Source organism: Acomys minous, assembly GCF_964271855.1.
Source record: "Acomys minous genome assembly, chromosome: 16".
NCBI classification, from domain to species: Eukaryota; Metazoa; Chordata; class Mammalia; order Rodentia; family Muridae; genus Acomys; species Acomys minous.
This window is the reverse complement of record NC_140498.1, coordinates 37,712,653-37,736,615: the sequence shown is the minus strand read 5'-3', so window position 1 is coordinate 37,736,615 and position 23,963 is coordinate 37,712,653. Positions and strand designations below refer to the sequence as shown.

The window sequence follows — 23,963 nt, the reverse complement described above, 5'->3', positions numbered from 1 at the left end:
AGCTGGCAGGGTGACTGTGCCCAAAAGGGTCACAGGCTGTCTTCACAGCGGCCGGTCATGGAGGTTAGTTCATTCATTCGGTCACTGGCTCCTTTTCCACTGCACAGTCAAGGCATGCCATTTCCTCAAGTGCTTATTCACTTATTGATTTATTTGGTATCCACATGAAGCCACATGGAGCTTGATAGGAGAAGTGGGAACACACTAACCCTGTTCCAGTCCCAGCTCCTCACAGGATGCTTAGAAGCAATGGTTTCTCAACCTCTGGGTCATGACCCCTTCCGCAAATCTATTTCCAAAAGTATTTACATTACAATTTATAACACTTAACAAAACTACAGTTACGAGGTAGCAACAAAAGTAACTATAGTTGGGGCTCACCACAGCACAAGGAACTGTAGTAAAGGGTTGCAGCACTCAGAAGGTTGAGAACCATTGTTTTAAAGGGAAAAAAGACAAAATAAGACAAAAGGCCCTCTTGGGCTGCTCCTCCCCCTCCATTTCCAGCCATCTGAGCCAGCTCTGATGATCTTGGGGATGAGGCAGTTTCTTCATAACTCTGTAGCCAGGGAGATCTGAGTTGGAATTCCAACTTTACCACCTGCTAGCTGTGTGGCCAGGGTGCAATTATGCCTTTCTTTGTTCCCGGCATGCTGAGAATGAATGCCCAATGATGGCTCAGAATTAAATGCATGACCTCATCAGCAAAGAGCTGGCCGGAAACAGCTGTGGGGAGGAAAAAGATCTTCAGAGAATGTTCTTTTACATGTGTCCACACGCACGCCACTATAGCCTGTATCTATCTTCAGATAATGAACCTTCTAGAAGCACACACCAGGTTTCTTTGTTTTGCTGCTGGAGGAGTAAGCCTAGTGCCTCTAACATTGAGGTACACCTCCAACCCTAAAACCAGTTTTTAAATGATGTAAATTTTGCTGGTGTGGTGGCAAAGGACATTGATTTCAGCTTTCTTGGGAGGTAGAGACAGGCAGATCGTCTAGCCAGGGCTCTGTTACATAGAAAAACCCTATTTCAAAAAAAAAAAAAAAAAAAAAGGAGTGGTGGGGGGGGGACAGGGCAGCTGGAGGGATGCCTCAGAGGTTAAAAGCACGGGCTGCTCTTCCTAAGGTCCTGAGTTCAATTCCCAGCAGCCACATGGTGGCTCACAACCATCTATAATGAGATCTGGTGCCCTCTGCTGGGCCTGCAGGTGTCCATACAGGCAGAGCATTGTATACATAATTAATAAAAAACTCTGAAAAATGTAAATTTCGTTTATTATCATATGGGGGAGCAGTCATGTACCATGGCACACGTGTGTGAAGACTTCTCTCTCCTTCTACATTTACACAGGTTCTGGGATCGAACTCGGGTCATCAGGTACCAGCTGAGCTATCTCACTGGCCCTTAAATGGTCTTTGTTTTTTTCTTCGAGACAGGGTTTCTCTGTGTAACCTTGGCTGTCCTGGACTCACTCTGTTGACCAGGCTGGCCTCAAACTCACAGCAATCCACCTGCCTCTGCCTCCCGAGTGCTGGGATTAAAGGCGTGCGCCATCCAGCCCTGCCAATGTTTTTTTTTTTTAAATTACATTTATTTACTTGTATGTGTACACACTCATAAATGATGTTCCATGGCATATGAGGGACCTAGCTCTTCCACCATGTGGGCCATCATGAGTGGAGCAAGTTCCTTTACCATCAGGTAGATCCCCACCCCCACCCCCTGATAGATTTTTTTCTTTAAAAAAGCATTTGGACTTCTAATGGCCTGTCATTGCTTCTAGCAAATAAAAAACAACTTACTGTGACATGAAGGAATAAAACCTAAGTGCACCTCCTCACTCCTTTGAGCCCCACTGCTACATCTCACTTCTTCCCAGGCTCCCTCCATTATGTGACAGCCACCCCTCCAAGCACTTGACTTTCTTCCCTTTGGCGCTCCTCCACACAGGCCTGCTAGCCTAGCAGCAGCATCTGCCCAGGGCCCTCAGCCCATGATCCAGTCCGCTTGGATCTGCTCTGGAATCCCTCCCTACATTTTGGAAGAGATCATCAAAAAGGAGAAATCATAAAATGTAAAAAAAAAAAGTTATCTCTTCAATGCCACACGTCAACTTCAAACACACCGGTCAATGTGTTAATCCTGTACTAAAGGGGTGTCCGTGGACAAAGACTTGGTAGTGTTTTCCAGACACATGACATCCCCAAGTGGGTCTCCCAAAATTTCTGGTAATGCTACGGCTTGAGGACGAACAGGAAACATTTTTTTATTTTTAGCAGATATTTGAGCAAAACTAGGGTCCTATGGGTGAGTGGACGGCCAGCCTGCATGGTGCGGCTCACCTACAGGCCTTCAGCATGAGGAGTCCCTCCTCCCAGGGTGATTCCCTCCTAAGGGGAGAAGAGGCTTCTATAACCCTCTACAGACACAGTCTGGCTGCGATAAAGCCAACTAGACTCTTCAAGATTTGTAACCATTCTGTATCCTGCCAGCGTGCTCTTGGTCCTCAACAGACCTCTCTTCAGCGTCTTCTTCATCTTCTTTTTGTTTGTTTTTATTTTTTGAGACAGGGTTTCTTTATGTATACCAGGCTGGCCTTGAACTGACATAGATCCATTTGCCTCTGCCTCCCAAGAACTGGGACTAACAGCATATGCCACCACACCTGGCTTTCTTACTCTTTTTTGTTTTTTTGTTTTCGTTTGTTTGTTTGTTTTTGTTTTTCATGGCATGGTTTCTCTGTGTAGCTCTGGCTGTCCTGGAAATCATTCCAGGCTGGCCTCGAACTCAGAGAGATCATCAGCCTGGCTATGCCTCCCAAGTGCTGGGATCAAAGGCATGTGCCGCCACCACCCTGCTCTCTTCCACATTTTCAACCTCTGTCCTCTACAATTAAATTTCACTCTCAGGCCCACTTTAGGTTACCCAGCCACAGCCGAGACAAGAGTCACATCAATCTTTCTGAAAAGCCGACTTTTAATAATCTATTTGAACCCCGTTGAGTGGGAAAGAATTGAAACATATGTCCCCTTGAGAACACCTTTACAAGAATAACAGAGCAGAGGCATCTCTTCCACGGGAAACTGACATCCCCTGTGTCCTCACGAAAGTGGGGGTTTCAATTCATATGCATGCCATGTATTTCCCGCCCCATCCCGCCCTGCCCCACCCTCCACCGTGACAGATTCACACACCAAGGGGACTGATTTCTGAAACTGTGGAACAAAATGTTTAAAAAAAGAGAAGACATGTATCCAAGTGGCCAGATACCAGAAATAACTCAGGGGCTGTTGACGTTCACAAAGGTCAACTCAGATAAAAAAAGGAAGTCTTGCTAATTGGAATTTAGAGCAAAAATTACAAGTGGCAGGGAATCCAGCTACCCATAAGAGATTATTTAAGAAAAACAAAAACAAAACAAACAAACACAACCCCCAAACCTTCCAATGGAGACTCCACTTCATTACAAAAGTATGCAAGCAATCTCGACAGAAGTGAGGCCCAGGCATGCAGCTCTCTCTCTGGACATGAGAGCATAGCTAAAATTCTCTGGATGGAATTCATGCCTGGACCACTGCCCCTCCCTTTAGGAAAAAAAAGGGATGGATGAGGGGGTAAACAGGGAAGGGATCCACCTCAGGAGAAAGTTGAGGAGACACTGGAGCCCCCCAGGGGCTGGAATTGAGTTGGTGTGTGCTCGGCTAATAGGGGATCTCAACAGCAAGTGGGTCCCAGATGCTGGGCATCCCTTAGGACCCCGCAAGGTAGAGATGCAAAGAGAAGAAGCTGGCCTGCTTCAATTCCCCAGCTAAGGCCTTGGGACCAAAGGTGGATATCAAGACATACATCAGTTGTGGTTTGAAGGGAAGGATGCTTCTGGATTGGACAGAAGTGCACACACTGTGCCTTATGTGGTCCTCTAAGGATGACCTCCCACACATGGCTCCATCCCTTGGCACTGCAGAATGTAACAGGGTGGGGTGGGGTGTGTGTGCATACACGTGTGTGCGCACGTGTGCACTTCACAATGGGAACCAGCCCCTTCACCAAGAAATGCTGTTGCCACATAGCACAGCGGCTGAGGCACATTGGTGGGGGGTTCAGAAGAGCAAAGACAAGAGGGGAAGGGGCACCTGCGAGCCGCCTCAAGACTGGTGGGCAAGTCTGAGTCTCCACCATTCTGCCAAGCAACAGGGCATCTGCTTCACAGAACACAGAGGCAGAGGCGGAGCAAGAGAAAAGACCTGGGCAACAGGTTGGGCATGAAGCAATGGGGCAGAAGCAAGTTCCAGTGACAGAGCTGTATCTAGGGGCTTGCCTGCCAAGTACCATTCCGTGTCGAAAGCGCTAGGCAGCAGTACCTTTGGGCAGCCTGGTCCCAAGGCTGAGAACTCAGGATGGCTGCCGGAGGTTGGGAGAAATCAAGATGTTAATGTGTCTAAACGGGTGGGGGCTTGAGATTGTCAAAGCCTGTCTGAGAGCTGGTCTGTGTGGACTCTAGGTTATTCCCTTCCCACAAGGGGTCACCAGCATCCCTGGAGTACTCCCCCCCCCACCTGACTCTGGTTTTGGGGCTCTGCAGGGAAAGGACCACCCCTGCTCCAGGCAGTGTTAATTTATCTAAAACATGGGGAAAGAGGTAGCTGCAGAACCGTGTGCCACCCATGCCACACCTTAACCACCACCACCCACCCCACCTCCCACACACACTGGGCCAGAGAAGGCAGAAGGCAGAAGGGATGCTGGAGGCAGGGCTAGCGGGATCCCTGGTCCTCAGTCACAGGGCTGGGCAGGATGTCAGTGAATCTTGCCCAGCTGGATCTTCTTCCACGCCTCTGAGGCGGTAAAGATGCAGGAGTCCAGAATGCCGGCCACAGTGAAGGTCCCGCCGATGATGGCACAGATCTGCAAGCGGGGGAGAGAATGGAGCATGTCAGAGGCTGGTGCTGAGGAGGCGCCAGGCTGCCCCCCCTCCTGCATCACAAGAGGATGAGCTCACGCATGTAGACACATGCTGCCCATGATACCCATTTCGTTTGCCACTGTGCCGCCGACAGTACTAGGGGGAATCAAAGAAAACTAGTTATATGATGAATAACAGCAGAAGTGATCAGTCATCACCTGTATTGGCTCCTTTAGCTCCCAGATGAACTTTCTGAATGAGGAAGGGGATAATTAGACCCATTTCACAGATGAGGAAAGTGAGGTTACTTCCCAAAGTTCACCAAGTAAGTAGCTGTGATTAGAACTCAGGTCTGTCTTGACCTTGGTGCCTAAAGAATTAGCTTCCAGGTTTCCCAGCTACTTATAATCTTATTTTCAGATAAATGGTGGAGGGTCTGAAATGTGATGTCTCTGACCCCCAAGGTCATATGTATGCAGGTCACCTGGGACTGGAGTCTGGGTCTGATAGATCCACAGTGTCTGCTGTGACTGAACAAACAAAATGGCCTGGATGCTTGGGACTGGAAACACTCGCAGTCTTTGGAGCTGACATTCCTTCTGCAGATGGGTAGTTAGCAAACTCCAGACAGCAAGGTCACTACCGCAGACAGTGCTCTCAGAGAGGCTTCCAGTGGCATCCCTGACATCGGGCTCAGACAGTTCACCATAGCAGGTTGTCCTGTGCATCGGCAGATGCCAGAACTGTATGCCCTCTTCCTCTTGTTGCCAACACTAAAACACTGCTTGTTTTAGGCTTGTTCACCACTAGCCTAGAGGTGAAACTTACTATTCCTGAGGATGACTGTGAGAGGAGGAGGACGAATATGGCTGTGCAACTGTCAGAACACTCTGCAGCCACAGCGTGGACAGTACTAACAGGGCTCTGGCAAGACCTATGACCTCAGAGGTTATCCAGGTGAACCACAGGGTGTTAGTGCTGTTTGTTTGTTTGTTTATCACAAAGCTAAGGGTTGACTCTCAGAGGTCTGGAATCATTTGGCTAGTGCAAATGGCGGAACTGGGGTTCAAAAATGTTAGAGCCCATGCTATTCACTTATTTGCTCATTTTGTAAATTGACTTATTTACTCAATGAGACAGGGACTCATGTAGCCCAGGCTAACTTCAAACTCATATAGCCAAGGATGACCTTGAACTTCTGATACTCCAGTCTGTCTCCCAAGTGCTGGGAGTACATGCATGCGACACCACACCCAGCTGAGTCTTTGCCCTTAACGTGACAGCTTCCTGCTTCTTCAGTGAGAAATGCCCTCAGGTAAGTGAATGGCATAAAGCCTTAGCTTTGTGTTGTGGGCACAAAGGTCCTTGTGCCCACAGAGCACTAGGGAACCAGGAGTGTTAAACATCCATCCTCAATGGATGAGATAAAATACCTGTTTTCCTGCCCAGAAAGAAATGGATGTCCTTAATGACCTGGTGAGCTTTTTGCTATTTGTGATGGCAGACCTCACCCAAATCCCCCAAAGTCTCCCTCCCTAGAACTAAGTTTTAAAGAAATAATTTATTTAATTTTATTCTATATGCATTGTCAGAATCCCTGGAACTGCCATGTGGGTGCTGGGAATTGAACCTGAGTCCTTTGGAAGAGCAGAGAGTGCTCCTAACCACTGAGCCATCTGTCCAGCCCAGTTTTTTTCTTTTAAGAAAAGATTTATTTATGTACGTATATAAGCATTGTATTTGCACAACCACATGGTAGCTCACTATCTATATTGAGATCTGGTGTCCTCTCCTGGACCTGAGTTTTTAGCACCAGTTAAACCTATTCCTAGGGGAGAGGCCACCTGTCTCTATGCTGTCTGTCAGTGACCACACTGGATTCTAGGTCTTAGCTATAGAAACCACGCCCATGGTCACATGGACTTTACAAAGGATCTTCTATGTAGTCACACCTGAAGTTTTATTGTGCACCTGGAATCGGAACGCCTGTTGCCTGAACACTTTCCCCCAAAATTGTACTGTGTTTTAAACATGCCAACAGTGACCCGCCTGGCCCTGCACTCCCGGGAGTCTGATCCAGGCTCATTGTCATCTCTTCAGAGGTTCACTTCCCTGTCCGGACACCTGCAGATGTGGATGGTTTGACTTAGGACCAAGTGTGTTCATGGCCTCTGCTGCGCACCTGCAGCACAACACTCAGTGAACCCAACGACACGCTCCCACCTTTCACTGTAACAGAGCTCCTGTTAGGTGACTTTGACCAACTAACTATAGGTGTGGTGGTTACTGTTGGTTGTCAACTTGCCTACATCAGTGAGGAATTCTTTTCTTTCTTTCTTTCTTTCTTTCTTTTTTTTTTTTTTTTTGGCTTTACATAGGGTTTCCTCTGTGTAACATCCCTGGCTGTCCTGGACTCACTTTGTGGACCACGCTGGCCTCGAACTCAGAGAGATCTGCCTGCCTCTGCCTCCCAAGTGCTGGGATTAAAGGTGTGTGCCACCACGCCCCGCGGGAAGACCCACTTTTGAGACAGAGACTTCAGTATAACCTTGGCTGTCCTGGTCCTGTAGACTAGGCTGACCTGGAACTCACAGAGATCAGCCTCCCGGAGTGCTGAGATTACAGGTGTGTGATACCATGTCAGTCCATTTAATCCTGACCTTTTAAAAGATTTACTTATCCATTTTATGTATATGAGTGCTCTATTTGTGTATACACCTGCACACCAGAAGAGGGCACCAGATCTCGTTATACATGGTTGTGAGTCACCATTGGGTTACTAGGAATTGAACTCAGGACCTCTAGAAGAGCAGCCAGTGCTCTTAACCGCTGAGCCATCTCTCCAGCCCTAATCCAGAGATCTGAGGTGGGAAGGGCCCACCTCTCATCTGGGCCACACCTTCTGCTGGCCGCCCACATGAAGGACGTGGAAGAAGGAAGCTTGCTCTTTCCCTGCTCTCCTTCTCACTGGCAAGTCCATTCCTTCACTGGCATCAGAGCGCACGTTTCAGGATTCTGGCATATACTAAAGACCAGCGGAGACGTCTAGCTCTGTGCAGTTAGCAACTACTGGACTCTTGGACTTTCCGTAGGTAGACAGCGATTGTTGGCCTAGCTGAGCCACAGTCTGTCGCCATTCTACTACTACCACTGCCACTGCCTGTGGCCGTTCTGATGATGATGATGATGATAGTAATGTGTGTCTATGTGTGTGTGTGTATGAGATTTATTATATTTGTATATTTATTTTATTAGTTCTGTTCCTCTAGAGAACCCTAAAGGCTAATATAAGTGGGTAAAGCCATGGTGTTGGGTAGGTCAGCTGCCTTAAATCTATGTATCACATATATATATGCATTCGTATGTATGAGTGTGGGTGCTCAGGCGCCACTCATCTGGAGGTCAGAGGACAACCTCAGGTGTCAGTCCTCTTGCCTGAGACGGTTCCTGGGCCCAAGAGCTTCCAGGGTTCTCCTGTCTTTGCTTCCCATTTCACCACACGAGGCCTGAGATTACAGATGTGTGTTACTGAGGCCCGCTTTACACGGGACCTAAGGGTTCAAAGTCAAAGCCTCTCACTTACGAGGCAATCACTTTACCTACCCAGCCGTCTCTGCAGCCCAAATAGATATATTTTATATAGTTTTAAATTATAAATTATATATATATGTTGATCTTATAATTATATATTATATTAAATACTATATTTATGTGTACTTATATTTATTATATTAAACTGTTTATATTTCATATTTATATAAACATATGCTTAATATATTAAAATAGAAAATAATATATAAATTATATATATTTTTTGAGACAGGGTCTCTCTGCATAGCTCTAGCTGTCCTGGAACTCACTATGTGGACCAGGCTGGCCTCGAACTCACATAGATCCCCTCCTTCTGCTTCCGAAGTGCTGGGATTAAAGGCATGAGTCACCATGCCCAGCCTCCTAAAGCATACTTTTGATCTTGCTATTTTCTCTTTTCGTTTTGTTTTATCTATTTGTTTGTTTTGTCGTTTGGTTTTTCAAAACAGGGTTTCTCTGTGTAGCCTTGGCTGTCCTGGACTCCCAGAGATCCATCCACCTCTGTTTCCCCAGTGCTGGGATTACAGGCGTGGCACCGCTGGGCCCGGTTTGTTCTTTTCAATTTATGATGGAACATTTCTATGCTGGTTACTGCTCACACACTAACACCCAGCTCTGTCGTGCATCTGCGGACAGACACCACTGACACATAGCCACCACAGGACTCTGGGTGGCAGTGGTGCCTTAATGGATCGATTGATGCCAAGGGGTGGGAAGCCAGAGGACACAGCGGAGACGAGAGAAGAAGGGCATGCCGCGTTGGCATTTATCTTCTAAATGGTGTTTTCGTGAGATGAGCTAAGCAAAGGCGTGCAAGGTCTAAGACAGAGGCAGGTCTGTGTGCATGGCCTGTAAGTAGAGCAGCTGGCATTCCAGTAATAACAGCCCGAGAAACCCGAGCAGCCCCCCGGAGAGCTAAGAGGATTGGGGACGCTGTGAAGACTATGATGAAGTGTTTTTAAACAGGCCAGGCCGCTCCCCGCCGGCCCCAGCGCATGACGCAGGGGCACTTTTCAGGGAGGGTGACGGCAGAGAAGCTGCTTTATTTCCGTAGAGTGGGTCAGATGGTGGCAGATTTTATACCACAAAATACTTTTAGAGCTTGGATCGGAGGGTAGGAAAATGTGACTTCAGTGCAATGGAGCAAAAAATAAAAAATAACCCCTCCATCTGCCTTCATCCCCACATAACTTGACGCCTGGATTCCTATGACTCACGCACACCTGGCACTCGTCTGAGGTCTTCTTTCATTGGGCTGGCCCAGGGTCGAGGGAGATGACATGTGCAACTGAGGCCCACAAGAAGATACAGCCTCTGGGGAAACTGAGGGAGCATGCGAATTAAGCAAAAGCCCAATGCCAGCATAAGTTACTGTCAGCCTGAAGGCTAAGGGGGTGCTGCAGCGAGCTTCCGTGTTCATCTGCTGATGCCCCTGAACCCACTAATACATAAAGTCGGCTGAAGGAGTCTGGTGGATCCCAAGAAAGAAAGGAATTCTGATACATTTTGGGGGCTTCCTTAGAGGTGAGAAGATTCTAGTGGTCCACCCTTGCTTTCATTCCAGAGGTCCCTCATCCTTAGGGGGTGTTTATAAGACTCCCAGAGGTGCAAGGAACTAGACAGCTTCAAACTCTATACTTAATATATATTTTTTCCTGTTTTTTTCGAGACAGGGTTTCTCTGTGTAGCTCTGGCTGTCCTGGACTCACTTTGTAGACCAGGCTGTCCTCGAACTCACAGAGATCCACCTGCCTCTGCCTCCCAAGTGGGATTAAAGGCGTGCGCCACCACATCCGGCCCACCTGGCTCACTTTTTAAAAATTAGAACCTACTAATTTTTTAACTTACAAATTAGGTACAATAAAAGACTAATGATAATAAAATAGGAATACTATGTTTAACGATAATACTTAAAATCTATGAACCATTTGTTTCTGAAATTTTCCTTTCAGTATGTTCACACTGTGTCTGACTATGAAAACAAGCCATAAGGATACTGTAGAATCTCACCCCCATCTGTAGAACCAACCAGAATGACACGGATTAGGATTATAGGCACAACCAGGAGGCTTGAAGCGTGGAGTGTCCTGGAGTTGACACACAGAGGGGACACGGCAGCCATCTGCACTAGGGTGATAGCGCACTGGGACTCACTGTCAGTGATGGCCATTTCTTGCTTGAAAAGGTCAGTCAGGGCTCTTACATGGGAAACGAAGACTGCATGAGGTTGTGAGCGTGGGGTCCCTTCCTGACTACTGATGGACAACGTGGGAAAAAGAAAAATGAATGGAGCAGTTGTGAGATGGAGCTAGAGGTGATACAGGAGGGACGTTAAGAATGACTTGAACGGAGGGCAGGGCAGTGGACACTCAGCATCCCCCTGACCTGCAGAGAGGGGCCCAAGAGCAGCACAAATGAATACAAACAGAGATAAAGCAGAAGGTGCCAAAGGCACTAAATCCCAGCCTGTTGCTGGCAGCCGAGATGATGGGGGAGGCATGCACCTCCTCCATACAAGTGACCAGGGCAGGCAAAAAGTGAGGACTGGGGAGACTACTGGGGCCTTTCCTGCTTGCACAGAGGAGAGAACTCATCCTTTGGGGGCTTGAGCAGTGGCTGCCATGGAAGTGTTTTTTCCGGGCCTCAGTTTTTCCATCTGTAAACAGGGAAAGCATCTCATGACAGTCACTCTGCAGGGACCTCTAGAGTACCTGGAACCCAGTAGGTGTTCAGTAAGTGGCACCTGATCTTGTTTTGTTTTGCTTTGTTTTTGTTTCTCAAGACAGGGTTTCTCCGTGGAGCCTTGGCTGTCCTGGACTCACTTTGTAGACCAGGCTGGCCTTGAACTCACAGAGAACCACCTGCCTCTGCCTCCCAAGTGCTGGGACTAAAAATAACCACTGCCCAGCACCTGATCTTTTTTTCCCTGGAGACAGATTTCGCTGTGTAACAGGCCTGGCTGTCCTGGACTCTCTTTGTAGACCAGGCTGGCCTTGAACTCACGGAGAACCAGCTGCCTCTGCCTCCCGAGTGCTGGGATTAAAGGCGTGTGCCACCACTGTCCAGCACCTGATCTTATCTCTCAGCCTCCAACCTTATTGCTAAATTCAACACTATGCTCGAGACCTACTTTAGTCAAGAAGTGGAGTGGAATCCTACCATCCTCAGAGGCTTTGTGGCTCCGTTCCCATTCTCTTCCTGCCGCTTTAAGAGGAAGACGAGCCATTCGTGGGAGACAGGATGGCAAGATCCTCTGAAGACTGTGCAGCTACCCACAAGAGCCATGTTGGTTGGCCATGTGGCTCTGCAGTCCGCCTGGACTTGAATAGGTAACTGCTGTCCAGGAGGGCATGGCTTAGGGTGTGTCGGGGAGCTCTGGGCCAGGCTCCTTAGGTCAGAGACCCTTCAGTTCTCTAGTCAGGGAGCTCCTGGGGTCTGGCCCATGTCAACCCTATTTCCTGCTCTCTTATCTTCATGGCCAAGGGAGAGAAGACAAAAGAAGTCGTCGGTACAGAGCAGGCTTTCAGGATGCATCTGGAAGTAGACAGTGAGCGCGTGCAAGAAAGAACAAGGAGAGGCTGTTTGGGTTAAGGTCGAGCAAAGGAATCACTGCGGACTCCTGGTTCTGTTCTTAGCAGGCACCTGGGAGTTGGGGCAAAGGTTGGTGTGGAGGTGGAAGCTTGTGAAAGGCAAGGAGGCGACAACCTCACCCAGCCCATTCTGGCTCCTTAAAAAACCCCTGAACCTGGGCAGTGTGGCCTGGGGCTTCGCGGTGCTTTGCTGCTGAGAACAGACTGGTCTTGGAGTCCATAGAAGCAGGCTTAGGCCTTTCTCCTCAGTGAGGCTGTCTGCCTCCTAGTGTTTGTGCCTTAGTTTCTTTGTTTTTAAAAACTGGAAAACTAAGCCGGAGTGGTGGCGCATGCCACTAATCCCAGAACCTGGGAGGCAGAGGCAGGCGAATCGCTGTGAGTTCGAGGCCAGCCTGGTCTACAAAGTGAGTCCAGGACAGCCAAGGCTACAACAGAGAAACCCTGTCTCGAAAAACTAAAAACAAACAAACAAACTGGGAAACTATTTCACTTCCTTCTTTCCTCTCTCACCTCCACCCCAATCCCAGGAAACACAGGGTTTTTCCATGTAGCCCTGCCTATCCTGGAACTCACTCTGTAGACCAGGCTGGCCTCTGAACTCAGAGATCTATCTGCCTCTGCCTCCCGAGTGCTGGGATTAAAGGTGTGTGCCACCACCACCTGGCTTGGGGCTTGCTTTCTTTTCTTTCTGGTAATTAATTTTAAAATTACATTTACTTATGTGCAAACTCACGGGCCATGGTACCTACATGGCGGTGGAAGGCAACCTGCACGAGTCAGTTCTCTGCATCTGCCATGTGGGATCAAACTCACATCAGCCTCACAGCAGGTGCCTTTACATGCACGTTATCATTTCACCAAGCTTAGCTTATTGTTTTTCTTTTTTCTAGAGCTTGGGCCAGGCAAGCGTTCTGTCCTGGAGTTCACACCTTAGCATAACTTTAAAAGACGCATTTCTTTACGTTTGAACTGTGGCTCTCAATTCCTTATGCTAGGGAAGGCCAGGGCTAGAGAGCTGAATTCTTGTTCTACCAGGACTAACATCTCCCTGCCCCTTCTGAGCCCATGTTTACTGCCCAGTGGCTTGCAGTGTGAAAAAAGCCTGAGCCACCGCTACCCTGGGGAGGGAAGGCAAACAGTCCTGGGTGGAAACCAGCTCTGTGATGTTGGTCGGGAAGGTCAGTTTAATTCTCCGGGCCTCAGTTTCCCTCACCTATGACTGGGGAGGCTATGAGGCTCCTGTGACCACAGATGCCAGGAACTGCTCATCTTTCCTCATCCAGGCGTGCGGTTTCAAGGCTTGTGGAAAAGGCACAGTCAGAGGAAATAAATAATGAACTAAGTCTCATCACACACTGCCGGAGGCAGACAGGCTGGAGCCGCGGATGAGAACACCCAAGTCGCAGAGGCAGGGGGTGGGGTGGGGGAGCATCAGGAAGGGAAGCTGAGAGTTTGGGGATGGGAGGAAGGGAGGGACGGTGATCTCCACTCAGCAGGCCGTGACTTCCAGGCCCTAACTCAAGGAAAGGTCTGAGGGAAAGGGTGCTTAACTGAAAAATACCCATTTCCACCCTATCACCAAGCTCCACCTTGGTTGAGCACCTACGTCCTGCCCTGGGACAGGGTTTTCTTCTGCTTTCTCACTCAGTTCTTATGACTGCACCACAGAAGAGAAGGCCACTCGCCCAAGGTCATAAAGCCACCAAGAAGGCAAGCTCCACCAACCTGAGGCTTGGGAGGCTGCAGGTCTGGGTTTTTTTTTCCCTTCAATTAGACCACCCTGTCCCACCTCTCAGTGCCATCTCCTCATGAATGGCAAACTTCAAAACTGTGGTACTTGTCTTCCCAGTTCTCCTACAGAGGTCTGCACAGCAAACAGCCTGGAAGCAGGAGGTCCAAAACCCCTGCCTGCAGAGGTTGGGAAGTGAAAAGCTATGCACCCTTGAGACAAGCTTCCTGGAGCCGTGGTGGCTGTCGCCTTTCCTTTTCTATCCCGCTCACCCGCACAGTGGCTGTCCTGAGAGCGCACTTTAGAGACCCGAGTGTGAGAAGTTCCTCTCCTTCAGTCCCGTTCCCTCCACTCGCCCTGCGCAGTTTTCTGCATGACCTCACCTCACACAGTTGCCCCCGATGGGCCTGATCCCAGGACTTTCTTGCAGTCCGGCCCTGAATCAAGGAGTTCTTGCTTTGGGGCTTTGTTCCGTCCTGCACAGGGCAGTGGTGGCAGCGGAAGGGACCAAGGTGCGCACCCCTGTACCTCTTGGCTCAGGGAAGAGAAACAGGCAGAGGAGAGAATCCAGACTGTCCCCAGGAGGCTGTGAAAGCTGCCCTCTGTCCAAGTGGCAAAGTGGACCTCTCTTTTTTTTCCAGACAGGCTTTCTCTGTGTAGCCTTGGCTGTCCTGGACTCACTTTGTAGACAAGGCTGGCCTTGAACTCACAGAGATCCACTTGAATGCTGGGATTAAGGGCGTGTGCCAGCACTCCTGGCTTCCCTTTCTTTTCCTTAATCCACATAACTTTACAGGAGTATAAAACTGTGTGTGCCTGTATATGCCAGGCAGAGATCAACCCTAGGTGCCATTCACCTTGGTTTCTGAGATGGGTCTCTCCCTGGCCAGGAGGTTGCCAAGTACGCTAAACCGAATGGACAATGAGCCCCAAGGAACCGTGTGCTTCTACTCCCCAGATGTGGGATTATGGGTGCACACTGCCACAGCCCAGCTCGTCTCATGGACTCTAAGATGGACCTCAGGTCTTCACATGACAAAACACTGTTCCAACCAAGCTCACACCTCAGACCGACCAAACCAACAGTGCTAGGGACCAAGCGCCCAGCCTCCTGCGTGCGAGGCCTGTGCCCTCCCACTGAGCTACGCCCTAGGCCCGCTTGTTTCCAATCAATCAACGCTTACAGCTTCCTCATCTCCTGCTAGGAGAAGCAGGCAGACACCAAGCAGATGAGCAGACAGGCGGGGGACCTTACACAGCAAGCCACACAGCCTCAGGTGGACACCTAGCTTCTCTTTATGGCTGGCCGTGCACCTACGCGGTGTTATTGTCAGTCTGTTTTCTGCTATGGCATTTTGGTGCCAGGTAGAAGTCACCGATGTCTTCTGTGTCCTGCAATGCTAATGTCCTTTACCAAGGGACTTCATGACCCCTGGGACCTCTGTTGCTGTTAACGCTCCTGATAGCCCTCGTTTGGCAAGATGCAAGTGGGAGGGAAAAGATGCTGCGAGGGCAGGCATGGAGGTCCAGTCCCAAGGTTCATCACTTATTCACTGTGCGACCCTGGAGGACTTTCTTCACCTCTCCAAGCCCTGGTTGAATTCATACCTAAAACACAAAGCTAGAATCCACTCAGAGGTTTCTGGAAGCATTCTGGGGATAATTACAAAATTGTCTGATTCACAGTGGGTGCTTGGTAAAGGGAGCTACCGTCTCTTCTTTTTACGCAGCTGTCCCTTATGCATCTGTGGACACCCGGCAGTAGGCCAGGCTTGATGCTGGAAGCTGGGGGACACTGTGATAGATAAGTCATGACACCTGGAGGCTCTAAGGGGACCCGACAACTGCACAGCGCAATCTAACGCGTGGAGCATTACTTTCCTGGTGAGGAGAGTGTGGGGGAGGGCAGTGGAAAGAACGTGAGTGGGTGGGTGGGTGGGGCTTACTCCAGCAAAATTCCCTCATCTGGAGGCCCCTAAGTGTCTCTTCAGCCGAAGGGGCTGCGTGATAGCGTTTAAGGGGTGCGCCACCACCAGCCTCTGGCACTTTCTGGTGGGCGAGAATTGTTGCAGGCATACGGGGCCCAATTTGGCACTCTATGGCTTCTGGGTATTCCCGCTCTCAAAAAGAAAATAAACCACGCAAAGAGAGATCTGACACCTCAAGTCATCCAATCTGTCACCACAGCCCACTTCAAGGCAATCTCAAAAGAAGGGCTTCAGCTCGCAGCAGGGGACAGATACGGAGGGGTGCGGGTCACGTGCATACTGCCAAGTGCTTACTCTTTTGGGGGGGAGAAACGCTCTAGTCAAGCGAGATGCATAGGTTTGATTGAGGTATTGTGAGGGTCCAAAGAAAGGAGTCTTGGGCAGCCTGGTACAGCAGAGCAGAGCATGCCCCCTGCAGACCGGACCCTGAAGAGAGTCTAGAACCAGCCAGGTACCAGGTATGTGAAAAAGCTTCTCCTGGGGGCTATGCCCTCACTGCAGCCACAGACAGCTGCTGCCCTTCCTCTGAAGCCCTCATGTGTCAGCAACCCCTTCTGAAGGGCTATTTGTAGATGGCACCCACTTGGGGCGTAGAGCTTCGCACGCAAGTGTTTGATATTAAAAGAAGAGGGAGAGAAGTCCATGGCAGGTGGCTCCACTCTGTGACAGCCCCACCCACCCTCTGAAGGCTCCAGGGGTCTTTGTGCAGTGTGTCTGAGAGCCAGCATCACCCTCACATCTGCTGCCCAGGGACAAGAGGCTTTGAAGCTCCACAATGACGCCATCTGCCGGGAGCCAGCTGGCTCATGAGCTGACCCCACAGTTGCCATGGCAACCAAGATGGCAGCCGGGGTTGGGGGTTGGGGTGGGGTGGGGTGGAGAGGGGGCTTCAGAAAACAAACCAAGCTAATGTCAGGAGGAGGTTCCATGGAGCAGTGTGGGTAGCAAGCCTGGAGATTTATGGGGCCATACTGCAGCAGAGGTGGACCTGATGGAGATAGTTAATGAACTGGGGGTTGAAGAGAGAAAAACAAGGGGAGGAGGAGTTATGGTGGTGTTGGAGGAGGAAGAGCTTTCCTGTGACGTTGTGGAACGTCTTGTTAGATCAATGGCTCACCTTGACCTAACAGGAAGTCCATCCCAAGGGGAGAGCTAGTTGGCCTTCAAAAGGCATGCTGGATTGGTGTCTCTGTATACACAAGACCCTTTCCAAGGCAGCCTTTTCCTCGTCATGTCAAGGCCTTGCTCAAGAGGTGCGAGGACCTTCTCTGCCCCAGTGGAAGCCGGGGAGAAGGGCTCTCGTGGCAAAGCCCTGTGTTCTTACACGAATATTCTCCACCACTGGGAAGCTTCTGGAGGGCCAGGCTCACTCAGACCTGGCATGGCAGATTCTAGCCAACAACAGTAGATGAGTAACCGAAGCTGCCTCATTCTCAGCCACTTGCCAAGGGGCTGAGACTCTCAGGGGATCAGCTGCTTCCCAGGAGCAAATGGGAACTGGGGGTTGGCGCGGGGGGGGGGGCACAGGGAGGGAGCCTAGCAGTGTGGTGTTGATTCCACTGTTGACAGCACAGACCCCCCAGGGCCTCTGAGGACAGGCCACACCTGCCTGGACGCATGGGGGACATCTGCTTATATCTCCTCATCTGGCTTATTCTGGGTATGCAGTGGGACTAGAATAGGACAAGTCAGCACTCACATGCACTTAGCATGTGCTCGCCTCGGGGGATCTTGGGTAAAAGCATTTGTTCACAAATTCCTTGAACTGGAGCTGAAAACTTTTATAAATCTCCCGTATGTGGGTCCCTAGTTTTATTACCTCTGCATCTTTTGTGGAGAATTTGAATATCGCCAGGAAGGTTGTCTTGAAGGGGTCTTAACTTTTGAGTCCCCCTGCCCCCCTTTGCCCCCCACCCACCGCCATGATCAAGTGAGAGGTACAGGTTTCACTGGGTCTGCCCGGGGAACAGGGGTCTTTAGCACTGGCTTCGCTCCTTTTGGCCACTTAGCCGCTACCAGCCACTGTGGCCTCTTTCTATGCAGATGCTGATGACTGTTCCTCATCACGTGTGTGGCAAGCCCTGCCCAGCCTGCGCGTGGTGTTTCCGCTCTATGTAGGTGCTGTTGGTTCAACACAAGCTTTGGATTTGCCATTCCAAAATGGCAAAAAAAAAAAAAGTTGTTTATAGGCTTATCTAAGCCCCTGGCTTACGACACACGGTTGCATCCACCCGGTCTCTCCTTCCACGATGCTCTCTGAGCCCCATGGGCCCGGGAGGCAGCAAGAACAAAGACCATTATTCTTATGGTGCTTAGAGCAACCAGCCTGGCTGCTGGCACCTCCCTGGCCAGGTACCTCACGAAGCCTGCTCGTCCCCTCCCAGGAACTAGACTTGATCTTCCTCTTGAGGAACGCGCCATCCCTCATCCCTCACAGTCTTTGGTTCCAGAGAGGGCAAGAGACTTAAGCCCAGGCCAAGCAGAGAATTTCATTCTCTAAGCCAGAAGGACAGAAGGGCATCATGGGACCTCAGCTGAGACAAGCTCAGCAACCATCCTCTCTGGGGTTGGGCATGAGACTACTGAGAAATTGAAAGCTTCTACTGCTGAGTCTGTCCAAGAACGAAGAGAAGACAGAGAAAGACAGAAAGACTGACCAGAGGAGAGAGACACTGCTTACAAAGTATGTGACTAGGTACAACCATGCCTGAGGCTGTCTCAAGCCAGCTTCATAGATCCTGTCTGCTCTGTAACGCAGCCGATTCCATCACAACAGGAAGCCAACAGCCAGGATCTAGGCCCCCGGTCTCGAACCATTACTAGAAGTTGGGCGAAGTGGCACTCCTGGCTACTTAGGAGGCTGATGTGGCGGTTTCCTGAGCATAGCAGGATTCTTGCAAGTTCCAGGCCGGCCTGGGCTACACAGTAAGACCTTGCCTCACCCCGCACAAGGCATTCCAATATCACATAGATCTTTAGGCCCCAGTGCCTGAATCTGACAGGTAGAGAGCCATCTGGTCTTTCACCTCTGCTGACTCTGACTTACCCCAGATCTCCGGACCCTTCTGGGTGGAGGAGGCACGGTGACCCGCCTGCTCTGTACCCAAAGGAGTGAGTTGGAGGAAACTGTTCACGTGATAGAAATAATCAGTGTAAAAGAAAACTGACGTCCCACTGTTGCCTACAGTAGAAGACAAGGTGGCGAGAAGGAAAAACGAAGGAAGAAAACAAAGCAGGAGGAAAGAAGACGCTGGAACCAGTGCAGCTGTACCATGAGAGAAGACATGAAAAAAAGAGAAGGAAAGGAAATGTCTTGGCAGGCATGGTGGCGCACACCTTTAATCCCAGCACTAGGGAGGCAGAGGCAGGTGGATCGCTGTGAGTCTGAGGCCAGCCTGGTCTATAGAGTGAGTTCTAGGACAGCCAAATTTACATAGAGAAACACGGTCTTAAAAACAAACAAACAAACAAACAAACAAAAACCCAAATGTTGACAATAATCTCCACAAAACAACAACAGAAACAGAAAAAAGGTCACCAACATCCTGGGGCTAGTGGAGACTTCCCTTAGGCCCTGAATATGCTAAATGGGACTACCCAGAACAAGTCAGCTAGGGAAATGCCGGAGGCTCTCGTGTGCTTCCTGCAACACTTCTCACTGGTCTGGGAGTCAACTGGGGCCTAGCAAGCTCCATCAGGTTCCAGCAAGGGTAGGCAAGGCAGCCCACAGCAGGTGCGTGGCTGCTCCTGGGCCCTGGGCTACTTACCGTGGTGATGAACCTGTAGAGCGGTTGCCTTCTCTCTGTGTACTTGACTGTGATGGGGCTGAGGTCATAGCGAAACCAGATGGCGGGAATAATGCGGCCCGTGTGGCTGTAGGCGACATACTCCTGTAGGAGAGAGAAAGAAGGAAGGTGACAGGCAGAACCAGCCTCAGGTGGGTGAGGGTGTGGACCGCAGAGGGAGGCCAGGCAGCTTCCTCTCACCTTCTCCCAAGGTCTTGGGACAGGCAACTTGGTGGGGGACATTTTGGATCCCTTCAGCTATGGGAAATGGGCCATGTGACTTAGAAGTGGCACGAGAATGGAGCGCCAGTCTGAAGGGTGAGATGTGAGAGGAAAGCGGGCTTTGGGCTCAGTCTGAGTAGCTCCTTCTCGAGTTCTCCGGCCGCATAGAATCTACTCAATTATTCTGTTGAGCACTTCTGCTGTTCTGGGGTTCCTGGAGGCGATGAAGCCCCTTCCCCAGAGGTGTCAGAGGCTGGCAGGCGCTGACATCACTGCAACACTAACTTCTAACAGTGTTTATGTATGGTGGAGGGACTCACGTCCTCAGGGAATCTGGAAGGCTCACTGAGGAGGGGACATTCTAAGCCACACCTGATGTATGGTGTGTACAGAGGCCAAGTAGGTGTGAGCTTGCCCACAAGGCAGGGCCAGCTCAGCGAGATGGGAAGGTACAGTGCCCAGCCTGCCATGGCTCCTAAGCATGTACACAGTAATGACTGAACGGCCACCAAGGAGCTAACGTGGCAGGTTACCCTTGGGCCAACTTCACCATCTCCTGGAGGACTTGGTTTTTCCCACCTCACCCCTACGGATCTGAGCTGATGAGCCACAGGATCTTATCTGGGCACCAGATGAATGCTGGGGTACCCCAAGCCCAACCCCCAAGGCTCCCAGCACTGGTTTTGATTTTGTTTTTTTAAAGATTTATTTATTTATCATATATACACATATATCAAAGCCTGCATGTACACCAGAAGAGGACACCGGATCTTATTGCAGATGGTTGTGAGCCACCACGTGGTTGCTGGGAATTGAACTCAGGACCTTTGGAAGAGAGCAGCCAGTGTTCTTAACCTCTGAGCCATCTCTTCAGCCCTTTGTTTTGTTTTTGAGACAGGGTTTCTCTGTGTAGCCCAGGCTGATCTGGACTTACTTCGTAGATCAGGCTGGCCTCAAACTCACAGTGATCCACCTGCCTCTGCCTCTGCCTCTGCCTCCCGAGAGCTGGGATTACAGGCATGTGCCACCATGCCCAGCAGCACTGGCTTTGAGAAGCTGGGCTGATCCCATGGACACCACTGGGTCCTAACTTCCTACTGGACGACCACTTCCATTCCCAGGACAGGCTGGGGCCAAAGCCACAGTGAATGCTGAGTGAGCTATTCCGGCCACCGGGCTCTTGCCAAAGCCTTGAGGGAAGACGCCTGGAGCAGAGAACTCAGCTTCCCTTGGGAGATCTGAGAGAGCAGGGTGATTGTCTGGGTCGCAGCCCAGAGCTGAGGGGTGAGAAACAGAGCGAAAAAATAGCCGCTGTAGGCACTGATTACCCCAGCCTTCTTTGCAGACTGAGCGGTTTCTGAAAACATTGCTTCATCTGACAGCAATCTTATGAAATAACCACGGACATATTATAAACAAGTAAACAGCAGTGCCGACCAGGGCAGTGTGGTCCAGAGCTCCCCTGCTTCCTGCTTAGATGTGGCAGCCCTGGGGGGTGGGGTGTCTTATAATGAGTACAATGGTTTAAACATGCCCTCCCCAAAAGTCGTTTGTCACAGCACTGGGGATTGCGTTCAGAGCCCTGAGCACACTAGGCAAGTGTAGCACTATTCCATATCAAAATTTACACAGTTCTTCTGTAGTTGGAGGGTCTGAACCCATAAGCACACACTGGTGCTAACTGGAGGTGAGACCTTTCGGAGGTGATTAAGTTAGCTGAGGCCATGAGGGTGGGTGCCAAGGGCGGCACTAGCTCTCCTGTAAGAAGAGGACGCTGTTGCTAAGCTAGTACACTTGTATCTCTCCCACGCCCTGCCCGCCACTGTGTGATGACACAGCAACAGGGCTCACCGCAGGCTGTGGCCGACCGATCTCTTTGACTTCCTCTTCCCCAGCCCAGTGAGATAAACCAACCTGTGCTCTCTATATATGAGCTAGCCTCAGGACTTTGTTCTTGCCTAGGAAGAGGAGGGAGCAGGACCCACACCCCCTGTGAAATGGTGACTATAAGCAATAAGACTCCCCAGAAAGTGCTACGGACCAGAGGGCTTCAGAGCAGAGGGACCCTTCCCTGAGAGGCTTTCCAAGCAGGCAACTCTGACTGAGTGGACGAGCAATCTGGGGGCTCTGGAGCCCTAGAGGAACCCAGCTCTAACCCCCTTGCTGCAACTATAGCCCTGTGACTACCTCTCAGTTGGCTCGGTGACCAATATGTCAAATGGGGACAACCACTCCCATATCAGGGCAGTCGTGGTCACTGAAAATGATGATGGAGGCAGGGGGCTGGGTGTGCCCGGCTCCTCAGTACCCAGTGGATGACAATGCCCCACCTCAGCCACGATGACGGTTAACTGGGCTAAGCTGTCCATCGTTTGCTAAGGGTTCGGGTAGCCGTGCAAGAGCAGAAACAGGAGAATCTGGCGGTAAACCTACTCCAAGCACTTGTGTTCCATTGGCAGTGCTGTTTCTGGAGAGGCCCAGGCCACTAACTGCTGGGTTGTCTCATTTCCTTGGCTCTGGTGTCCCTCTGCTTCCCATAAGACCTGTCTCTTGGAGTGTTGGGGTTCTGGGACACCCACAGCATCTTGATATGATTCCCTGGTTGATCCAAAGCATCTACCATATACTGATGAGGAGCTTGAAGAAACCAGGACCAGAAGATACCAGAGCTAAGATCTTTAGGGATGGTCCTCTGCTTATTTCGAACAGATAGCATCTCCTTGTTAGAGTTTCTCCCCTGGACTTTGGCCACCACCATGGCAAGAATCAAATATTCCATCTTTTCCTAGACTAGAGAATGAGTCTGGTAGGACTACCTACCCCGCCCACCCCCCATCCCCATCCATGAAATTCCTTTCAGCAGCGTGTCAGGGCATCGCCTATGCTCTTGGCCAGCAGAGGGCGCAAGTGCAATGCTTAGCCCATTCGCGGCCTGGCTCACCTTGTTGGCCACTGTGTACTGGTAGGAATAGCGCTGCTTGCCACTCTTGTCCTCATACACCGTGGGGACAATCTTCAAGATGTAGTCATGGGAGGCCAGGGCTGCAGGGAGGACAGAACAGGATGAAATGGGGTGGGCACTGCTTGGGAGGCAGCGCTGCATGTAACCCCACGCCTCTTCCTCTTCTCTGGAATGCCAAGGCCTAAGCCACTCCACTTTACATCTGCGTTCTGTAACATATAATATCCTGAGCCACAGATGGGGCAGCCATTAAAGACAGCCACCGAGAAGGCATTTTCCCCCAAGATCCAAGCCACGGGTCAACATACGAGGCCGGGGTCAGGAGCACAGTCTCTTTAACATGTGAACACATAGGATTATCTAGAAAGATCGCCAGGAAACAAAGCGGCTTCCATTTCATCTTCACTTGGATTAGAGTGAGACTGGTAAAATTACATTAACCCCGACATCCCTCAGCCCCTGTGAAATTCCCCAGGGAGAAAGGCTGGATTCGAGAAAGATCCCACTTCATTGAGGGTATTGTCTGCATTGCTTTTACTTTTTAAAATAATCTGGGTCCTGGGTGCCAAGAAGAAAAAAAATGAGAAGAACCCTCCAAGAAGAATTACGTGAGAAATCCCCGAGGACTGGGCATGTAGCTCGGGGTCGAGCACCTGCCTAGCATAAGCACGGCCTTGGCTTCCATCCAGCACTGTAGAAACAACCAACCGAAATCTGGTCAGTTTTGTTCCTCGCTCCCTCAGCTCTGCAGTATTTCATGACCCTTCTACCCTGCTCTCTCCTCTCCTCCCAGCCTGGATGGGGGAAGATGCTGAAGGCAAGAGCTAAGTCTTAACATTCCTGCACCGAGCCTGGTACAGGGCGGGCAGTGGCAAATCTTGCAGGATGAATGAATGGACAGAGGGTGACTGGGCAAAGACGTGAATGGAGAATGGACCAATCAGCTACTGATAAGCATGAGCTAACCAGACCCAGGGCTGCCACAGCCTCTCGGGGCACGGGGTAACCAGACCCAGGGCTGCTATAGCCTCTCGGGGCACCGGGTAACCATACCCAGGGCTGCTACAGCCTCTCGGGGCACGGGGTAACCAGACCCAGGGCTGCTACAGCCTCTCGGGGCACGGGGTAACCAGACCCAGGGCTGCTACAGCCTCTCGGGGCACGGGGTAACCAGACCCAGGGCTACTACA

At 50.5% G+C, this 23,963-nt stretch overlaps 1 protein-coding gene across 1 annotated transcript in view; it reads right to left on the bottom strand.

Annotated features, from left to right (window-relative positions):
- Positions 1-2,712: 2,712 nt before the first annotated feature.
- Positions 2,713-23,963, bottom strand: part of ERGIC1 (endoplasmic reticulum-golgi intermediate compartment 1) — a 100,893-nt gene continuing 79,642 nt past the window's right edge. Inside the window, exons 8-10 of the mRNA XM_084760950.1 lie at positions 22,753-22,853; positions 19,572-19,694; positions 2,713-4,908 (exon numbers count right to left, since the gene is read on the bottom strand). Coding sequence (XP_084617076.1) covers positions 4,801-4,908; positions 19,572-19,694; positions 22,753-22,853 — 332 coding nt within the window. The 3' untranslated portion in view covers positions 2,713-4,800. The remainder of the gene's footprint in view (positions 4,909-19,571; positions 19,695-22,752; positions 22,854-23,963) is intronic.